The following is a 15,282-nucleotide window of genomic DNA, read 5'->3' on the forward strand; positions in this document are numbered from 1 at the left end:
GGGACGTCACGGAGACTACGTCCAGGTTTTATAGTAAACTTTAATGTTTGTAAATCTTGCATGCTTACTGTGTTCACAGTCTCATGCTGCTACCAGATGCTTGAATCGCCCTCTGGATCAAGAAAGCATCGATCTGTCTATCCAGCGTACGATGTCACAGAGCTGCAGACTCACTGTTGTTTATGTTACGTCCCTCATGACCTCACAGGAAGTGCAATCCAAACTGCTGAGTCATCGTCAGCCTGATGATGTCGACTCTCGTTCTGCAGCTGCTCCAACACTGAACCACCCGACCTGCAAGGTCAGAGGTCACCGAGGGGTAACATCAACACAACATCCCCACAGACTGTCTAAAACCTGGACGTAGTCTCTGTGACGTCCCCGCAGACTGTCTAAAACCTGGACGTAGTCTCCGTGACGTCCCTGCAGACTGTTTAAGGATTTGAAGTGAGAGGAAACAGCCGGAGTCAGAACATTGTTAAATGAAGGTTTAATGAAGCGGAGTATAAACACGGATCAGTAACAGTCATGTCAGTTTACATATGTGATCATTTACAACACGTCACAGCTGAAAGAAGCTTCTTAAAAGTTTTTACATCCAGAAACCGACAGTGATTGCACTGACTTGCCCACCTTCAAATCTCTGACAGAAACACCTTTTAATGTTCAGCTCAGTCTAATGTGTGTTAGTGTACTGTCTTATATTGTTTTGATGATTTGATGTTCTTCTTATGTAAAGTGTCTTTGAGTACCTTGAAAAGCGCTTTTAAATAAAATGTATTATTATTATTAGTGAGTCTGTAAACTGAGTTTGCAAACTCGTTGAATGTCGTCCTGAGTCAGACAACATGTTAGCTAACTTCAGGTTTAGTAATCTGATTACATAATATTGGTGGGACTGTCATGGATACAAGCATCATGCACCTCTAATGAACACAGAAAATGTCCCGTAACGTCGGACTGTTCCTTTAAGTGTTTTTAAATGCTGTATATAAATATGTTACCATGGCAACAAAGTGATTAAAAAGACACCTTTGTGTATAAACAAAAAAAACATCAGTCTGTGTATAAACATAAATAATACATAAATATGAAGAAAAAATACCTTCAGATATTTACTAAGAGGACAGAGACAGAGGAGAGGACAGAGACAGAGGAGAGGACAGAGGACAGAGACAGAGGAGAGGACAGAGGAGAGGACAGAGGAGAGAGGACAGAGACAGAGACAAAGGAGAGTGGACAGAGGAGAGGACAGAGACAGAGGACGGAGGACAGGATGTGGTCTTACTGAAGTCTTGTCTTTCTCTCAGCGTGCTTCTAACTAAATGTTTGTTGTTGTCAGTCTTTACTGTGATTGGTCAGCTGTGTGGAGGCGTGTCTGAACTCATCACATGACTCTGTGAACATGCGCATAAAATGTCCTCTGTCCTCCACATATGGACACTTCATGACCTCAACACCTCACCTGTGACTGACCCTGTGGTCGTCCTCAGACAGACTCTTTAGGTTGAAGCAGGCTGAGACCTCACAGGTGAGTTACAGGTTCACTACAGCTGAGGCACTTGTTCAACATTGAAAGGAGGGAAGTGAAGGAGGCCAATCTGATTGGCTAAGACTTCTGAAAGCAGGAAGCTGATTGGCTGTTTAACATGAAGGTGTTTTTAATGAAGTGGGTTTGAAAACAGGGACTGGAGGTCATGTTTGTTAACATGTGAATAACTCAGCCTGTAAACTTTGAGTCCTTGAACATGTGAAGGAACATGATGGAACACGTGATCCGGTACCGGTGTGCAGGTACATTCAGACAGCAGCTCACGTAAACAGAGCAGAAGAGACATGAGCTGATAAATCTCTGCAGGTCACAACTCGTCAGAACCATCAGATAAGTCCGGGCCGGCCTGGGTTGCTCAGACTCGACTGATGAATGTGTTCCAGGCGTGATGTGGAGATATCCGTGTTTGTTTACAGTCTTTAAAAACGTCACGCATGATTTCAAAGACGGCCTCGTCTCTCAGGTGAAGGTTTGGAGTTTAAATGTAGAAAAGTGTTTCTGGTCTACCAGCAGCTGGGTTCAGTTCAGGTACACATGAAGTGCTTTGGCAGCCCAGCAGACCCGGTTCTGGTCCGGTTCAGACCTTGGGCGCTTATACAGTTGTCATGAGTTTGAGTGAACCCGACCTGAACCGGAGGATCTTCCTCTTCAGGTTGTGAGAAGCCTTGATCTTGACAAAGGTCTTCACTTGAGCAGGAGTCACTTCCTGCCCCGTCACCCTGGACCCTAACTGGCTCCGCCCCCTGCCTGTTCCACCTGTCCCAGCTCCGCCTCCTCCACTCTCCTCCGTATCACTCGTGGCGGCGCTTTCCTCCACATACTCCTCCTCGCCAGACTCGCTGTCTCCAAAGCAGTTGGTGGTGTAGTTGGACCTGTCGTCCTCACTCGTGTCCATGATGGTGGAGTGAAAGAGTGACACACACTCGGCCGAGTACTCCGAGTCACTTCCTGCCGTGTATGAGTACGGGCTGCTCATTGGCCTGTGACTCAGCAGCTCCTTCCTCTGCCGCTGCCGAGAGCGCCTGAAGGCCTCATCGTACGGTATCTCCATGATCGCACGTAAGCGTTGGTAATCACTCCGCTTGTACTTAGGTTTGGCGACGACCACGACCTGGTCCCGTCCGAGGTGCTGATGATGGCTGTGATGGTGCTGGCTACCGCTATTGTGGTTTCCATGGTGATGGTACCTGGACGCACCTGAGCGCACACTCCTCGTTGTTGATGCCGTATGTTTGTCCAGAACTCTGCCTTTTGGGATGGATGCAGGGAAGCGCTTGATTCTGGAGGAGGACCCCATGTGCACACCACCACCACCAGCTGTTCTCTTGGAGACTTTAATCTGAACTGGACCGCCATCTTCCAACAGCCAGGACTTCTTAGAACTGGACCTGTGGTGGGACCGAGCCCCTCTCCTCTCTGACGTAGACTGTTCAGAGCCTTGACTCATTATGGTCGTGGTCTTCACCTTGACGGTCTTGACATTCTTGCGGAGTTTGACGTCTTGTTGCTGGGCTGGGAGGTTAACCATGTGACTCCCTCCTCCTCCTCCTCTTCCTGCTTCATCCTGACTCTGGGAGGAGGAACCCAGATTGAACACCTCCTTGTCCGTCTGGTCAGTTTGAGGCTTCAGGTTGTTCTTGGGAGTTTTGACAGCTGGTGGTGATGTGAGGAGCTCCTGGTCAGGAGAGTAAGATGTCAAGTCTGTTGAGGGAGGGAGTCTGCTGGTGTTGGTACCAGCAGAACTCGGGTCGGTGTTTAAGCTGCTTGGTGTCTCCTGCTCCTCAGACTTCCTGTCCACAGACCGCCGCCTCTGAGGCGACGAGCTGACTGCACCTTCTGCTGAGGCTCCTCCAGCCGGCCAGGAGGGTTTGAGTTCAGAGCCCCTCAGAGTCCCTAAACCAGACCCAGACACCTGCCTCGCACAGAGACCGGCCTGCCTCAGGATGCTCTTTGATGGGTCAGTGCTAATGCTGGTTCTGGGTCTGCTGGTCCTGATGGGCTGCGCCCTGCGCTGCAGCAGGCTGTAGATGTAGCTGTCCAGATGCCTTTGGGAAGGAGTCTGGGAGGAGGACGAGGGCACTGACCAAGATGAGCTCTGAGGTATGAGAGGAGCCGAAACAGATCCAGATGGCGGTGAAGGTTCTTGTCTGAGTCCGTCAACCCTGGCCTCGTCTTTGCAGTGACCTCTGTGACCCAACATCTGGAGGAAGGCCGGGCTCTGGACGGCCACGGCGTGCAGCGGGCTCGGGTAGAGGTACACATTGCTGCCATTTTGGGCCACCAGGTCGCAGTGGTACTTGGACAGGACGTCACAGGAGGAGACGAGGTCCAGGATGGGTGGGTGAGGAGCTGAGAGCGCGTGGCGGACGGTACCGGAAGAAGACGAGTCATCACAAAGTCCTCCAACCAAACCGTCACAGTCTAAACAGCTGGCGAGCTCATCTAAAGGAGAGAAGAAGAAGAAGATCAGAGTGAGCACGCAGCTGAATACCTCAAACATAAACAGCTGACAGGAAGCTCACTGTGAGCGGAGCTGTTTCCTGGCAGCGCCGTACTGACCCGGTTTGGACCGGCTGGTTGGGAAGTGGAAAATTCTTTTTGTGGAGAAAGCGAACTTTGAGATGTTAACTCTTTGCATTCACTGATCCTGAAACGATCTGTGTCTGACGCCGAGCATGCTGACAGAGCAGGCCGAGAACTCGGCAGCAGTTAACCCCGCCAAACAGGAAGTCAGACACACAGACAGGAAGTCATTGTGGCTATGAATTGGTTCTGTACCTGCAGACGGGAGGCGTCCGTCATTGTCACTGAAGACGGAGTTAGATGAGTTAGAGAGAGACGGGCTGTCACTCAGCTCATAGAAACCTGGGAGAGAGACAGTGAGACAGTCAGGTGAGACAGACAGGTGAGACAGTCAGGTGAGACAGACAGGTGAGACAGACAGGTGAGACAGACAGGTGAGTAAACAGAGCTAACAAATGAACACTGTTTACATCTGAATAAAGAGAGTCAGGTCAGCACAGGTGACCGTGTTGGGTTTGGGAGATTTCTGGTACCTGAACTGGGTCGGCTGTCAGTCTCCAGCTGGTCATGTGACACCTCAGTGTCCAATCGCAGGTCACTGATCTGTCGGTCCAGCTCCTGCAGCTGACCAATGAGGCTGGCATCCCTCCGCCTCAGACAGTTCTGATGGAGACAGACGGGCATGATGAGAACAGAACCAGAACCAGAACAAACATCTGTCCAGAGACACAGAATCACACAGAGAACAGAACCAGAACATACAGAGCGATCTGAGAGTCTCTGAACTGACCTCAGATCTGCATCAGCAGATGGTTCTGGTTCTGTTTGAACCTCGTTAGCAGGTGGAGGTGTAAACGCCAGACTAGCTGCTAGCTGTGGGCCAATCACATGTGGTACTGAATGAAGAAGCTTTGTGCTGACTGGCTGAGAGTGAAACAAGACAAAGAACGGTACAGAGTGATGTCACTCCGTACCTTAAAGAACCTCAAAGTTAAACTTTAAATGATCAGGTGACTCAAACAGAAAAACATAAATACAAATATAATAATTAAAATATAAAATATGAAGATAACACTTTAACAACAGAGACAACACACACACACACACACACACACACACACACACACACAGACCCACACCCAGGAATGCAGCACATGACCTAAGAGCTGCATAACACGCATGTTTTCCAGCACGACACACACAGAGTGTGTGTGTGTGTGTGTGTGTGCAGCTGTTCTCTGGAATGAGCTGTGTGTTCTATTTGTCGACCAGTCTGTCTGTCTGATCACCTGTCTGTCTGTTTTTCTGTCTGTCTGTCTGTCTGTCTGTTTTTCTGTCTGTCTGTCTGTCTGTCTGTCTGTCTGTCTCTGATCAGAACTGTTACTGAACGATGAGGACAGACATGTTAGGAACATGTAGAACACTAGACTCTCTTTGTCTGTCTGTTTCAGGGTTATGCCTAGTCAGGCACAGTGTTGGTTGAAGATGCAGTCACATCTCTCTTTACTGAAAACTCTCTGTCTCTCTGTCTCTCTATATTCTATCTACCTCTATTCTATCATCTATATGTATGTCTATATATCTGTCTATCCTATCTCCCTCTGTAAACCTTCATGTCTCATTAATCATGTCACCTAACTAAACTTCTTCCCTGGAGTTTCTGTTCTGTCGTCCAGCAGGTTCTCGTGGATCGTGGCTGTGTGTGGTCCTGCATGACGTCCACTACACATATTACTACTGTCATTATTGCTGCCATATCTGCTACTGTAATCATTTTATCAGTCATTGTCAGTCATTGTTATCATCTTGTATCAGTCATTTAATTCATTGTCATTTTATCAGTCATTGTAATTGTACAATATGTTTGTGTTGTTTGTTCTGTACACTGACATCTATTGCACGTCTGTCCGTCCTGGGAGAGGGATCCCTCCTCTGTGGCTCTTTCCTGAGGTTTTCTTCCACCTTTTTCCCTGTTAAGGTTTTGTGGGCAAGTTTTTCCTCACTGGAACCGAGGGTCTAAGGACAGAGGGTGTCCTCCCTGTACAGATTGGAGCCTCAGAGGAAAATGGACTTTGTGACTTTGGGCTAATCTGATCTGATCTGATTTGATAAAAAAATGTAGAACACGTTAAGAACATGTACATGTAGAACTTTAAGAACATTTAGAACGTGTTAAGAAACATGTAGAACACGTTAGAAACTGTAGAACATGTTAAGAACATGTAGAACACGTTAAGAACATGCAGAAACATGTTAAGAACATGTAGAACACGTTAAGAACATGCTACACTGTAGAACCTTAAGAACATGTAATACACATTAAGAACATGTAACATGTAGAACACGTTAAGAACATGTAGAAACATGTTAAGAACATGTAGACAACAACACGTAAGAACATGTGAACATGTGTAGAACACGTTAAGAACATGTAGAACACGTTCTAGAGAACATGTCACATGTAGAACACATTAAGAACATGTAGAACACGTTAAGTTAAGAAAATGTAGAAAACGTTAAGAACATGTAGAACACACCTGAAATTAAGACATGTAATGTAGAACACATTAAGAACATGTAGAACACGTTACGAACATGTAGAACACGTTAAGAACATGTACATGTAGAACACATTAAGAACATGTAGAACACGTTAAGGAACATGAGAACATGTAAGAACATGTAGAACACGTTAAGAAGTCATGTAGAAACGTTAAGACATGTAGAACACATTGGAGAACATGTAGAACACATTAAGAACATGTAGAACCGTATTAAGAACATGTAGAACTGTTAAGAACATGTAAAACACTTAAGAAAGTAGCACTGTAGAAGAACACGTTGAAGATACATGTAGAACATGTTAAGAACATGTAGAACACGTTAAGAACATGTACATGTAGAACAATAGAACATGTAGAACACGTTAAGAACATGAGCACTTAAGAACATGTACATGTAGAACCATTAAGACATCTTAAACGTAAGAAATGTAGAACACTAAAGAAATGTACGAAACCGTTAAGAACATGTAGAACACTTAAGAACATGTAGAACACGTTAAGAACATGTAGAACACGTTAAGAACATGTACATGTAGAACACATTAAGAACATGTAGAACACGTTAAGAACATGTAGAACACGTTAAGAACATGTACATGTAGAACACATTAAGAACATGTAGAACACGTTAAGAACATGTAGAACACGTAAGAACCATGTAGAAACACGTTAAGAACAGTACATGTAGAAAATTAAGAACATGTAGAACACGTTAAGAACATGTAGAACACTTTTGAGTATAGAAACATTAAGCACAGTAGAACTTAAGAACATGTAGACCGTGTAAGAACATGTTGACATGTGAACATTGTAAGAACATCATTAACACGTTAACACGAAATGTAGAACACGTTAAGAACATGTAGAACACGTTTAGAACATGTACATGTAGAACACGTTAGAACATGAGACAGTAGAACATTAGAAACAATAAGAAACAGTAGAACACGTAAAAAATTACATGTGAAACACGTTTGACAGTAGAACCGTATTACGAACATGCGAACACAAATTAAGAACATGTACACGTTACGACGTACACGGTAAAGAAACTGTATATGTGAACACATTAAGAACATGTGAACACGTTAAGCAATGTAGAAACACCGTTAAGAACCAGTCATGTAGGAACACGTTAGAACAGTAGTAGACACGTTAAGCACACATGTTAGAAACACGCTTTAAAACATGTACATGTAGAACACATTAAGAACATGTAGCACACGTAAGAAAATGTTACACGTTAAGAACACTTACATGTAGAAAGAACACGTTTAGAAAACATGTAGAAACCCACATTGAGAACAGTCGAACACTTAAAGAACATGTGAACCCGTTAAGAATCATGTAATTAGAAACATTAAGAACACGTTAAGACATGTACATGTAGAACACCTGTTAAGAAAAGTAGAACACGTTAAGAACATGTAACTGAAAACACATTGAGAATGAGAACACGTTAAGAACATGGAACATCGTTAAAACATGTGACACGTTGAATACACATGTATTACACATTGTAAGACCACGTTAAGAACCGTAGAACACGTTAAGAACATGTAATGTCGAACCCGTTAAGAACATGTACGAACACGTTAAGAACATGTAGAACACATTAAGAACATGTTGAAACACGTTAAGAACATGTAGAACCGTTAAGAACTGTACATGTAGAACCACATATTAAAAGTAACATGTAAGAGAACACGTTAAGAACATGTTAGCAAACACGTAAGAACATGTACATGAACTAGAACATAAACTTAAGAACATGTAGAACACGTTAAGAATGACATGTAGAAACATGAGGTTTTAGAACATGTACTCGAACACATTAAAACATGTAGAAACACTAAGAACATGTTAGAACACCGTTAAGAAACATGTACATGTTTAGAACACCTTAAGAAACATATACGAACACAGGTTAAGCAACATGTAGAAACACGTAAGAACATGTAGAACACGTTAAGAACATGTACATGTAGAAAACATAACATGTAGAAACGTAGAAAATGTACACCTGTAGAACACATTAAGAACATGTAGAACACGTTTCACAGACACATGTACATGTTAGAACACAGTTAACGAACACATGTAGAAAACACGTTAAGACCATGAGAACATGTAGAACACGTTAAGAACATGTAGAACACGTTAAGAACATGTACATGTAGAACACATTAAGAACAGGCAGATGAAGTGATTTCATTGCTGGAAATATCTGCAGGCGTGTTGAGGAGTTCCTCAGAGATCACTGCTCGATCCCTCATGGTTTACAGGGGATGGCCCGGTTCTAGTTCTGACTGAATGACAAGACATGTCATGATGTCACAGCTGGTTTTCAGTCAGGAAACCATACGAATCATTAAGAAGAGACCAGAACCAGAACTGGTTTGGACTTAATGAAGTTTTGGTGACAGTTATTATTGATTATTAATTCATGAAGATTGAAGATTAACAATCAAACCCTGCAGACTGCCTGACCCCGCCCTCACTCTTAACCTCTGACCTCACACAGCACACCTGAGTCACCCTGGGGTCAGAGGTCATGGGACAGACCCTTCCGGACCTACCAGCTGTTTCCGGAGCAGCAGGATGTTCTCCTCCAGCAGCTTCTCCTCGGAGCTCAGCTGAGCCTCCGTCCGCCGTTCCTCCTCCTGCAGCGCGGCCCGGACCAGCACCTCTTGCCGCTCCCGCAAGTAGTCCAGCTCCGCGAGCCCGGACACGGTGGCCTCCAGCCGCTCCCGCACCGAGCGCAGCCGCTCCGCCGCCTCCGGGTCGGAAGCGGCTCTGTCCCGGCTGCAGCAGCCGTCCGTGTCCCGCCTGGAGGCGGCAGACAGCGGCATCTCTCCGTCAGACTCTCCGGTGTGACCTCAGGGTCCGGAGGATCTGCGGTGTCTGCAGCGCATGGTGCGGGGCGGACCAGGACCAGGACCTACCTAGATTCAACGGACCGGGTTAAATTAACCCGGGTAAATGAACCAGGTTAAATCCTCAGACTGTCTCCACTGGAGCTTCCAGGATCAACCGGTGGTCTCCGGTCCCGCTGCGGACAACCAGGTCAAATGAATCCGGTAAATCGGTCCCGGGTCCAGTCAGGTACCACGTCCAGGTAAATCCCAGCATACCCCGCAGCAGCAGCGCTCAGCGGGGCCGGCAGAGAGACGCGGAGAGTCGGACTGAGCTCCGTCCTGCTGCCGCTCCTCCCGAAGCTCCGCCCACACTGACCCACGGCGCCCGGTAAGCCCCGCCCCCTCCACGCTGACTGACGGTGCTCCGTGACGTCAGCAGCAATGAGGACACGCAGTTCCTGTAGACACCTTCAAAATAAAACACGACGGCAAACGTTCAAAATAAAAAAAATCAACTGAAGACAAACTGAGACTAAAGACAGACTGAGACTAAAGACAGACTGAGGACAGACTGAGACTAAAGACAGGCTGAGGACAGACTTAGGACAGACTGAGACTAAAGACAGACTGAGGACAGACTGAGACTAAAGACAGGCTGAGGACAGACTGAGACTAAAGACAGACTGAGACTAAAGACAGATTGAGACTAAAGACAGACTGAGACTGAAGACAGGCTGAGGACAGACTGAGACTAAAGACAGACTGAGACTGAAGACAGGCTGAGACTAAAGACACAGTGAGGACAGACTGAGACTGAAGACAGACTGAGACTAAAGACAGACTGAGACTGAAGACAGGCTGAGGATAGACTGAGGACAGACTGAGACTAAAGACAGACTGAGACTAAAGACAGACTGAGACTGAGGACAGACTGAGGACAGACTGAGACTAAAGACAGACTGAGACTGAAGACAGGCTGAGGACAGACTGAGGACAAACTGAGACTGAAGACAGGCTGAGGACAGACTGAGGACAAACTGAGACTGAAGACAGGCTGAGGACAGACTGAGACTGAAGACAGACTGAGACTAAAGACAGGCTGAGGACAGGCTGAGACTGGAGACAGACTAAAGACAGACTGAGACTGAAGACAGACTAAAGACAGACTAAAGACAGACTGAGGACAAACTGAAGACAGACTGAGACTGAAGACAGACTGAAGACTGACTAAAGACAGACTGAGGACAAACTGAAGACAGACTGAGACTGAAGACAGACTGAAGACAGACTAAAGACAGACTGAGGACAAACTGAAGACAGACTGAGACTGAAGACAGACTGAAGACTGAGACTGAAGACAGACTGAAGACTGACTGAGGACAGACTGAAGACAGACTGAAGACTGACTGAGGACAGACTGAAGACTGACTAAAGACAGACTGAAGACTAAGACTGAAGATAGACTGAAAAAGTGTGTGTGTGTGTGAGACTGTGTGTAATTATAATGAATAATTATATTAACAATAACAACAATAATAAACTAATAAATTCGTATTTTATTATTTTTATTATTATTTGTGACGCTTCAACATTATGAACTTTATTTTGGAGGGAATTTTTTACACCACTTCCGGTCCGATTGTGTTGATTGGCGTGAACTTGCTGCTCCCCCTCTGTCAGGCTTCCGTCAGGTCCTAACGCCTCCAAATAACATCTTTAATAATTTTATATGATCAAGTTAAAATTATATTTAACCTTTAATATATTTTTAAAAATCGGATATCTAATTTGTTGTCACTTTTTTGGAATTAAAATAATATATTATTTATAATATATTTTTTATTATATTAATTTTAAATGAGATTTAAAGTTTAAACATGAATTAAAATGTTCATGTACAAACACTGCGTTAACGTTGTGTGTTAATGAGGAGGAGGGGCTAAAAGAGCGCCCCCTGTCTGTCTGTCTTCAGACTTTTGTCCATTTTGACTCATTCACTCAGATTCAGACATGTTGTTATGACGACACACACTAATTACTTAATAACTGATATTTCCACTGAGCTCAGTGCTGACATCTGTGTGTGTGTGTGTGTGTGTGTGTGTGTGGAGCTGTGAATAAGTCGGCATGTCGTTAACATGAAGTTAGCGTGTAGCTCTGCTCATAAACAAACGGCTGTTTGGCGTGTTGTCTGAGACAAACAGAGCGTGAAGACAAAGACATGAAAAATTCATGAAACTTTCTTCTGATATTTATGGATCCTGAATGCACCACAAGACCACGTGACCACCAGAACCAGAACCTCTTTTCCTCACATCAAGTTTGTTTAAAAACTACAAATGGATCCATGTTGACATTATTTCCCATCATGCACCTGGTGGAACTTTTCTTCTTCTGCGCTCGGTTCTGGTTCAGAGTCGCTCTTCTTTTTCTTCGGTCCAACAGAACTGAGGAGTGACCCGACTCGACCAGAACCATCACGACTTTTGGATGATGATCATTAATTAAAAATAATGAATCAATAATGTGTCGGCAGGCCTGAGATCAGCTGATCGATTATCAGAATCACTCCTCAGCTTGACGGCAAACTGGCCTCATTAATATTAATCTGTACTCATTAATATTCACCAGTACTCATTAGTATTCGTTATGGATAATTACTATTCATGTGACGATTTGTTGATGAATGACAGATAATCAAACTGTCGACTCGTTAAGCTGACCAATAAAACCTTGCTAATAATTGATGATGATCAATAAAGTTTATTCAAAACATTAAAAAGACTTTAGTGAGAAACGTGACATCATCACACCTCCTCTGACATCATCAAAGGTTGGTGGAGGAGTCTGTATCTGCTGCTGATTCGTCGTCCAGTCTGATGGCCGGCAGGTGAAGCTCCACCCTCCTGCAGAGAAGCCCCGCCCTCCTGCTGACGCCTGAAACCAACAAACAAATGAGAGCCAATGAGACGCTCTCTGCTGGTCTGTGTGTGTGTGTGTGTGTGTGTGTGTGTGAGATGTCTCACCTGCTGGAGAGTTGAGCTGACTGACAGCAGGAAGCACCTGTCCTGCAGTGGGTGTGTCCTCCAGGTGAGGGAGAGGATCCAGTGACAGGTCAGTCTGGAGGTCAGAGGTCAGCGTACCGACCGAGCCCTGATTGGTTGCCTCTGACAGGTCTGAAGAGATGATGATAATGATGATGATGTCATCAAGGTGAACATGGGGGTGCATTCTGCCCTGAGGTGTGTCTGAAGGCAGCCGTACCTGCACTGATCTGTCCAGGTGACGAGGTCTGACTACCTGCTGCACTCTGTCTGGAACTTTTGGGATTTGTAGTCCGGTGAGGCTTTGTAGTCCAAATGTCTCTCATTTCCCCAACACTCACCTCGTCCTCCTGACCCCTCCCCCAGGAGCCCTGAGGACAGGTCAGAGGTCAGAGGGAGTGTGTGTGTGTGTGTGTGTGTGTGTGTGTGTGTGTGTACCTCTGGCTGTGGTCTCTCTCCGTCCATCAGCAGGACGTCCTGACCTCTGACCTGGTCCAAGTCCTGAAGGAGGGACAGGAAGTGACAAAACAGACAGACAGGAAATACAACACTAAAACTCAAACATGGAACTCACCATGTCCTGAAACTCCTGCAGGGAGCTGGAGAAACTACAGACAGCTTCCTCTGAGAGAGACAGACAGGCAGAGAGACAGATGTTTACAGTCTGGCCCGGCTGCTGAGCCCGGTTCTGTTGATGAGTGATGATGATGATGATGATGATGATGATGATGATGATGATGATGATGGTACCTGTCATGGCGGCCTGCTGGCTGATGCTGATGAGCAGCTCTCCCTCTGAAATGTGTCTCAGAGCAGCTTCAGTCTCAATGGTCACTGAGGAGGAGCTGCTGGAGGAGGAGGAGGAGGAGGAGGAGGAGGAGGGGGGGGAGGGAGGACATGAGGGCGGAGAGGAGGAAGATAGGAGGAGGAGGAGGAGGGGGGGGAGGCCCACCTGAGGCTGCTGACATCACCCTGCAGAGGAGACCAGCGATTATTGATTCATAACAACCACGATGTGTTGTGTGTGTACATACAGCGCTGTGTGTGTGTGTGTGTGTACATACAGCGGCTGTGTGTGTGTGGTGTGTGTACATACAGCGGTGTGTGTGTGTGTGTGTGTACATACAGCGGCTGTGTGTGTGTGTGTGTGTACATACAGCGGCTGTTGTGTGTGTGTGTGTATCCAGCGGCTGTGGTGTATCCAGGTGTTCCTCTGTGTCTCTCCTCATCCAATGGCAGCTCAGCGTCTCCCAGGTGAGAGGGGGCGGGGGCTTGAACAGCGGAGGCACTTCCTGCAGAGGGGGCGGGCTCTGGACTGGAGGTGGGCGTGGCTATTGGCTCTGATTCATAGTCAGAACAGAGTAATGCTAAAGTTAATGCTACTGCTGCTATTAGCACTGCTGCTAATGCTAATGCTGCCGTGCCTGACCTGCTGCTGTGATTGGCTGAAACTCCTCGTTCAGCAGGCTGTTTGGTTCGGGAGGGGGTGGTCAGGGGTGGGGTTCCTGCCTGGGTGGGGTCGGGCTGGGTGGAGGGGTCGGTTCTGTGTAGAAGCAGCGTCACGGTCTCTCCTGGAACAGAACCAGCAGCAGAACTCAGATGGGCTGCAGACTGAAGATTTAAAGTTTGATTGGTTCTGAGTGTTGGTACTCCTTTGTGTGCTCCTGGACCTGGTTTGGTGGGGGGGGAGGGAGGACAGGAGGGAGGAAGAGGAGGAGAAGGAGGAGGAGGAGGAGGAGGGGGGGGAGGCCCCACCTGAGCTGCTGACATCACCCTGCAGGAGGAGACACAGCTGATTATTGATTCATAACAACCACTGACTGTGTGTGTGTGTGTGTGTGTGTGTGTACATACAGCGGCTGTGTGTGTGTATCCAGGTGTTCCTCTGGTCTCTCCTCATCCAATGGCAGCTCAGCGTCTCCCCAGGTGAGAGGGGGCGGGGCTTGAACAGCAGGAGCACTTCCTGCAGAGGGGGCGGGCTCTGGACTGGAGGTGGGCGTGGCTATTGGCTCTGATGTCATAGTCAGACAGAGTAATGCTAAAGTTAATGCTAACTGCTGCTATTAGCACTGCTGCTAATGCTAATGCTGCCGTGCCTGACCTGCTGCTGTGATTGGCTGAAACTCCTCGTTCAGCAGGCTGGTTGGTTCAGAGGGAGGGGGTGTGGTCAGGGGTGGGGTCTCCCTGCTGGGTGGGGTCGGGCTGGGTGGAGGGGTCGGTTCTGGTGTAGGAAGCAGCAGTACAGGTCTCTCCTGGAACAGAACCAGCAGCAGAACTCAGATGGGCTGCAGACTGAAGATTTAAAGTTTGATTTGGTTCTGAGTGTTGGTACCTCCTTGTGTGCTCCTGGACCTGGTTTGGGTGGTTCTGGTTCTGGTCCTGTTTCCAGCATGTTTCTGTGTCCCAGCATCAGGGCGATGTGCTCGGTCAGAACCTCATCAACCAGCTGGCGGATCAGAGCCGAGTCCACCGACATGTTGGAGTCCACAAACAGCTGCAGACCTGCACCGCCTGCTGCCTCCACTGAACACACGACAGGAGAACACGAGTCAGACCGGACCTACAGAACCACCTCAGGCCTCACTGGACCTCCAGAACATTTGTTGACCCAAGCAGCAAATAAATCTCAAAATGATATGAAACGTGTGTGTAACCTGTGTGTGTGTGTGTAACGTGTATGTAACGTGTGTGTGTGTGTAACCTGTGTGTAACCTGTGTGTGTGTGTGTGAGTGTAACCTGT

General features: G+C 46.7%; 2 protein-coding genes across 3 annotated transcripts in view; both read right to left on the minus strand.

Annotated features, from left to right (window-relative positions):
• Positions 1–1,228: 1,228 nt before the first annotated feature.
• Positions 1,229–9,953, minus strand: dact1 (dishevelled-binding antagonist of beta-catenin 1). 2 transcript variants are annotated; one of them, XM_027275219.1, is made up of 4 exons: positions 9,219–9,953; positions 4,609–4,738; positions 4,331–4,417; positions 1,229–3,994 (listed from the first exon to the last, which is right to left on the minus strand). In XM_027275219.1, exons 1-4 carry the CDS (start codon positions 9,489–9,491, stop codon positions 2,145–2,147), a joined length of 2,340 nt encoding a protein of 779 aa, XP_027131020.1. In that variant the 5' UTR covers positions 9,492–9,953; the 3' UTR covers positions 1,229–2,144. The 2 variants fall into 2 exon arrangements, with proteins under 2 accessions (XP_027131020.1, XP_027131021.1); XM_027275220.1 differs by lacking the exons at positions 4,331–4,417; positions 4,609–4,738; positions 9,219–9,953 and adding an exon at positions 4,112–4,320.
• Positions 9,954–12,244: 2,291 nt separating this feature from the next.
• kiaa0586 (KIAA0586 ortholog) overlaps positions 12,245–15,282 on the minus strand; it is a 26,762-nt gene continuing 23,724 nt past the window's right edge. The window contains exons 19-28 of the mRNA XM_027275066.1: positions 14,874–15,064; positions 14,643–14,793; positions 14,396–14,552; positions 14,192–14,315; positions 13,292–13,502; positions 13,116–13,165; positions 12,980–13,042; positions 12,762–12,912; positions 12,524–12,673; positions 12,245–12,434 (exon numbers count right to left, since the gene is read on the minus strand). Of these exons, the coding sequence (XP_027130867.1) occupies positions 12,325–12,434; positions 12,524–12,673; positions 12,762–12,912; positions 12,980–13,042; positions 13,116–13,165; positions 13,292–13,502; positions 14,192–14,315; positions 14,396–14,552; positions 14,643–14,793; positions 14,874–15,064 (1,358 nt within the window). The 3' untranslated portion in view covers positions 12,245–12,324. The remainder of the gene's footprint in view (positions 12,435–12,523; positions 12,674–12,761; positions 12,913–12,979; positions 13,043–13,115; positions 13,166–13,291; positions 13,503–14,191; positions 14,316–14,395; positions 14,553–14,642; positions 14,794–14,873; positions 15,065–15,282) is intronic.

The sequence above is a fragment of the Larimichthys crocea genome, chromosome XXIV (genome assembly GCF_000972845.2).
Source record: "Larimichthys crocea isolate SSNF chromosome XXIV, L_crocea_2.0, whole genome shotgun sequence".
In the NCBI taxonomy this organism is placed as follows: Eukaryota; Metazoa; Chordata; class Actinopteri; family Sciaenidae; genus Larimichthys; species Larimichthys crocea.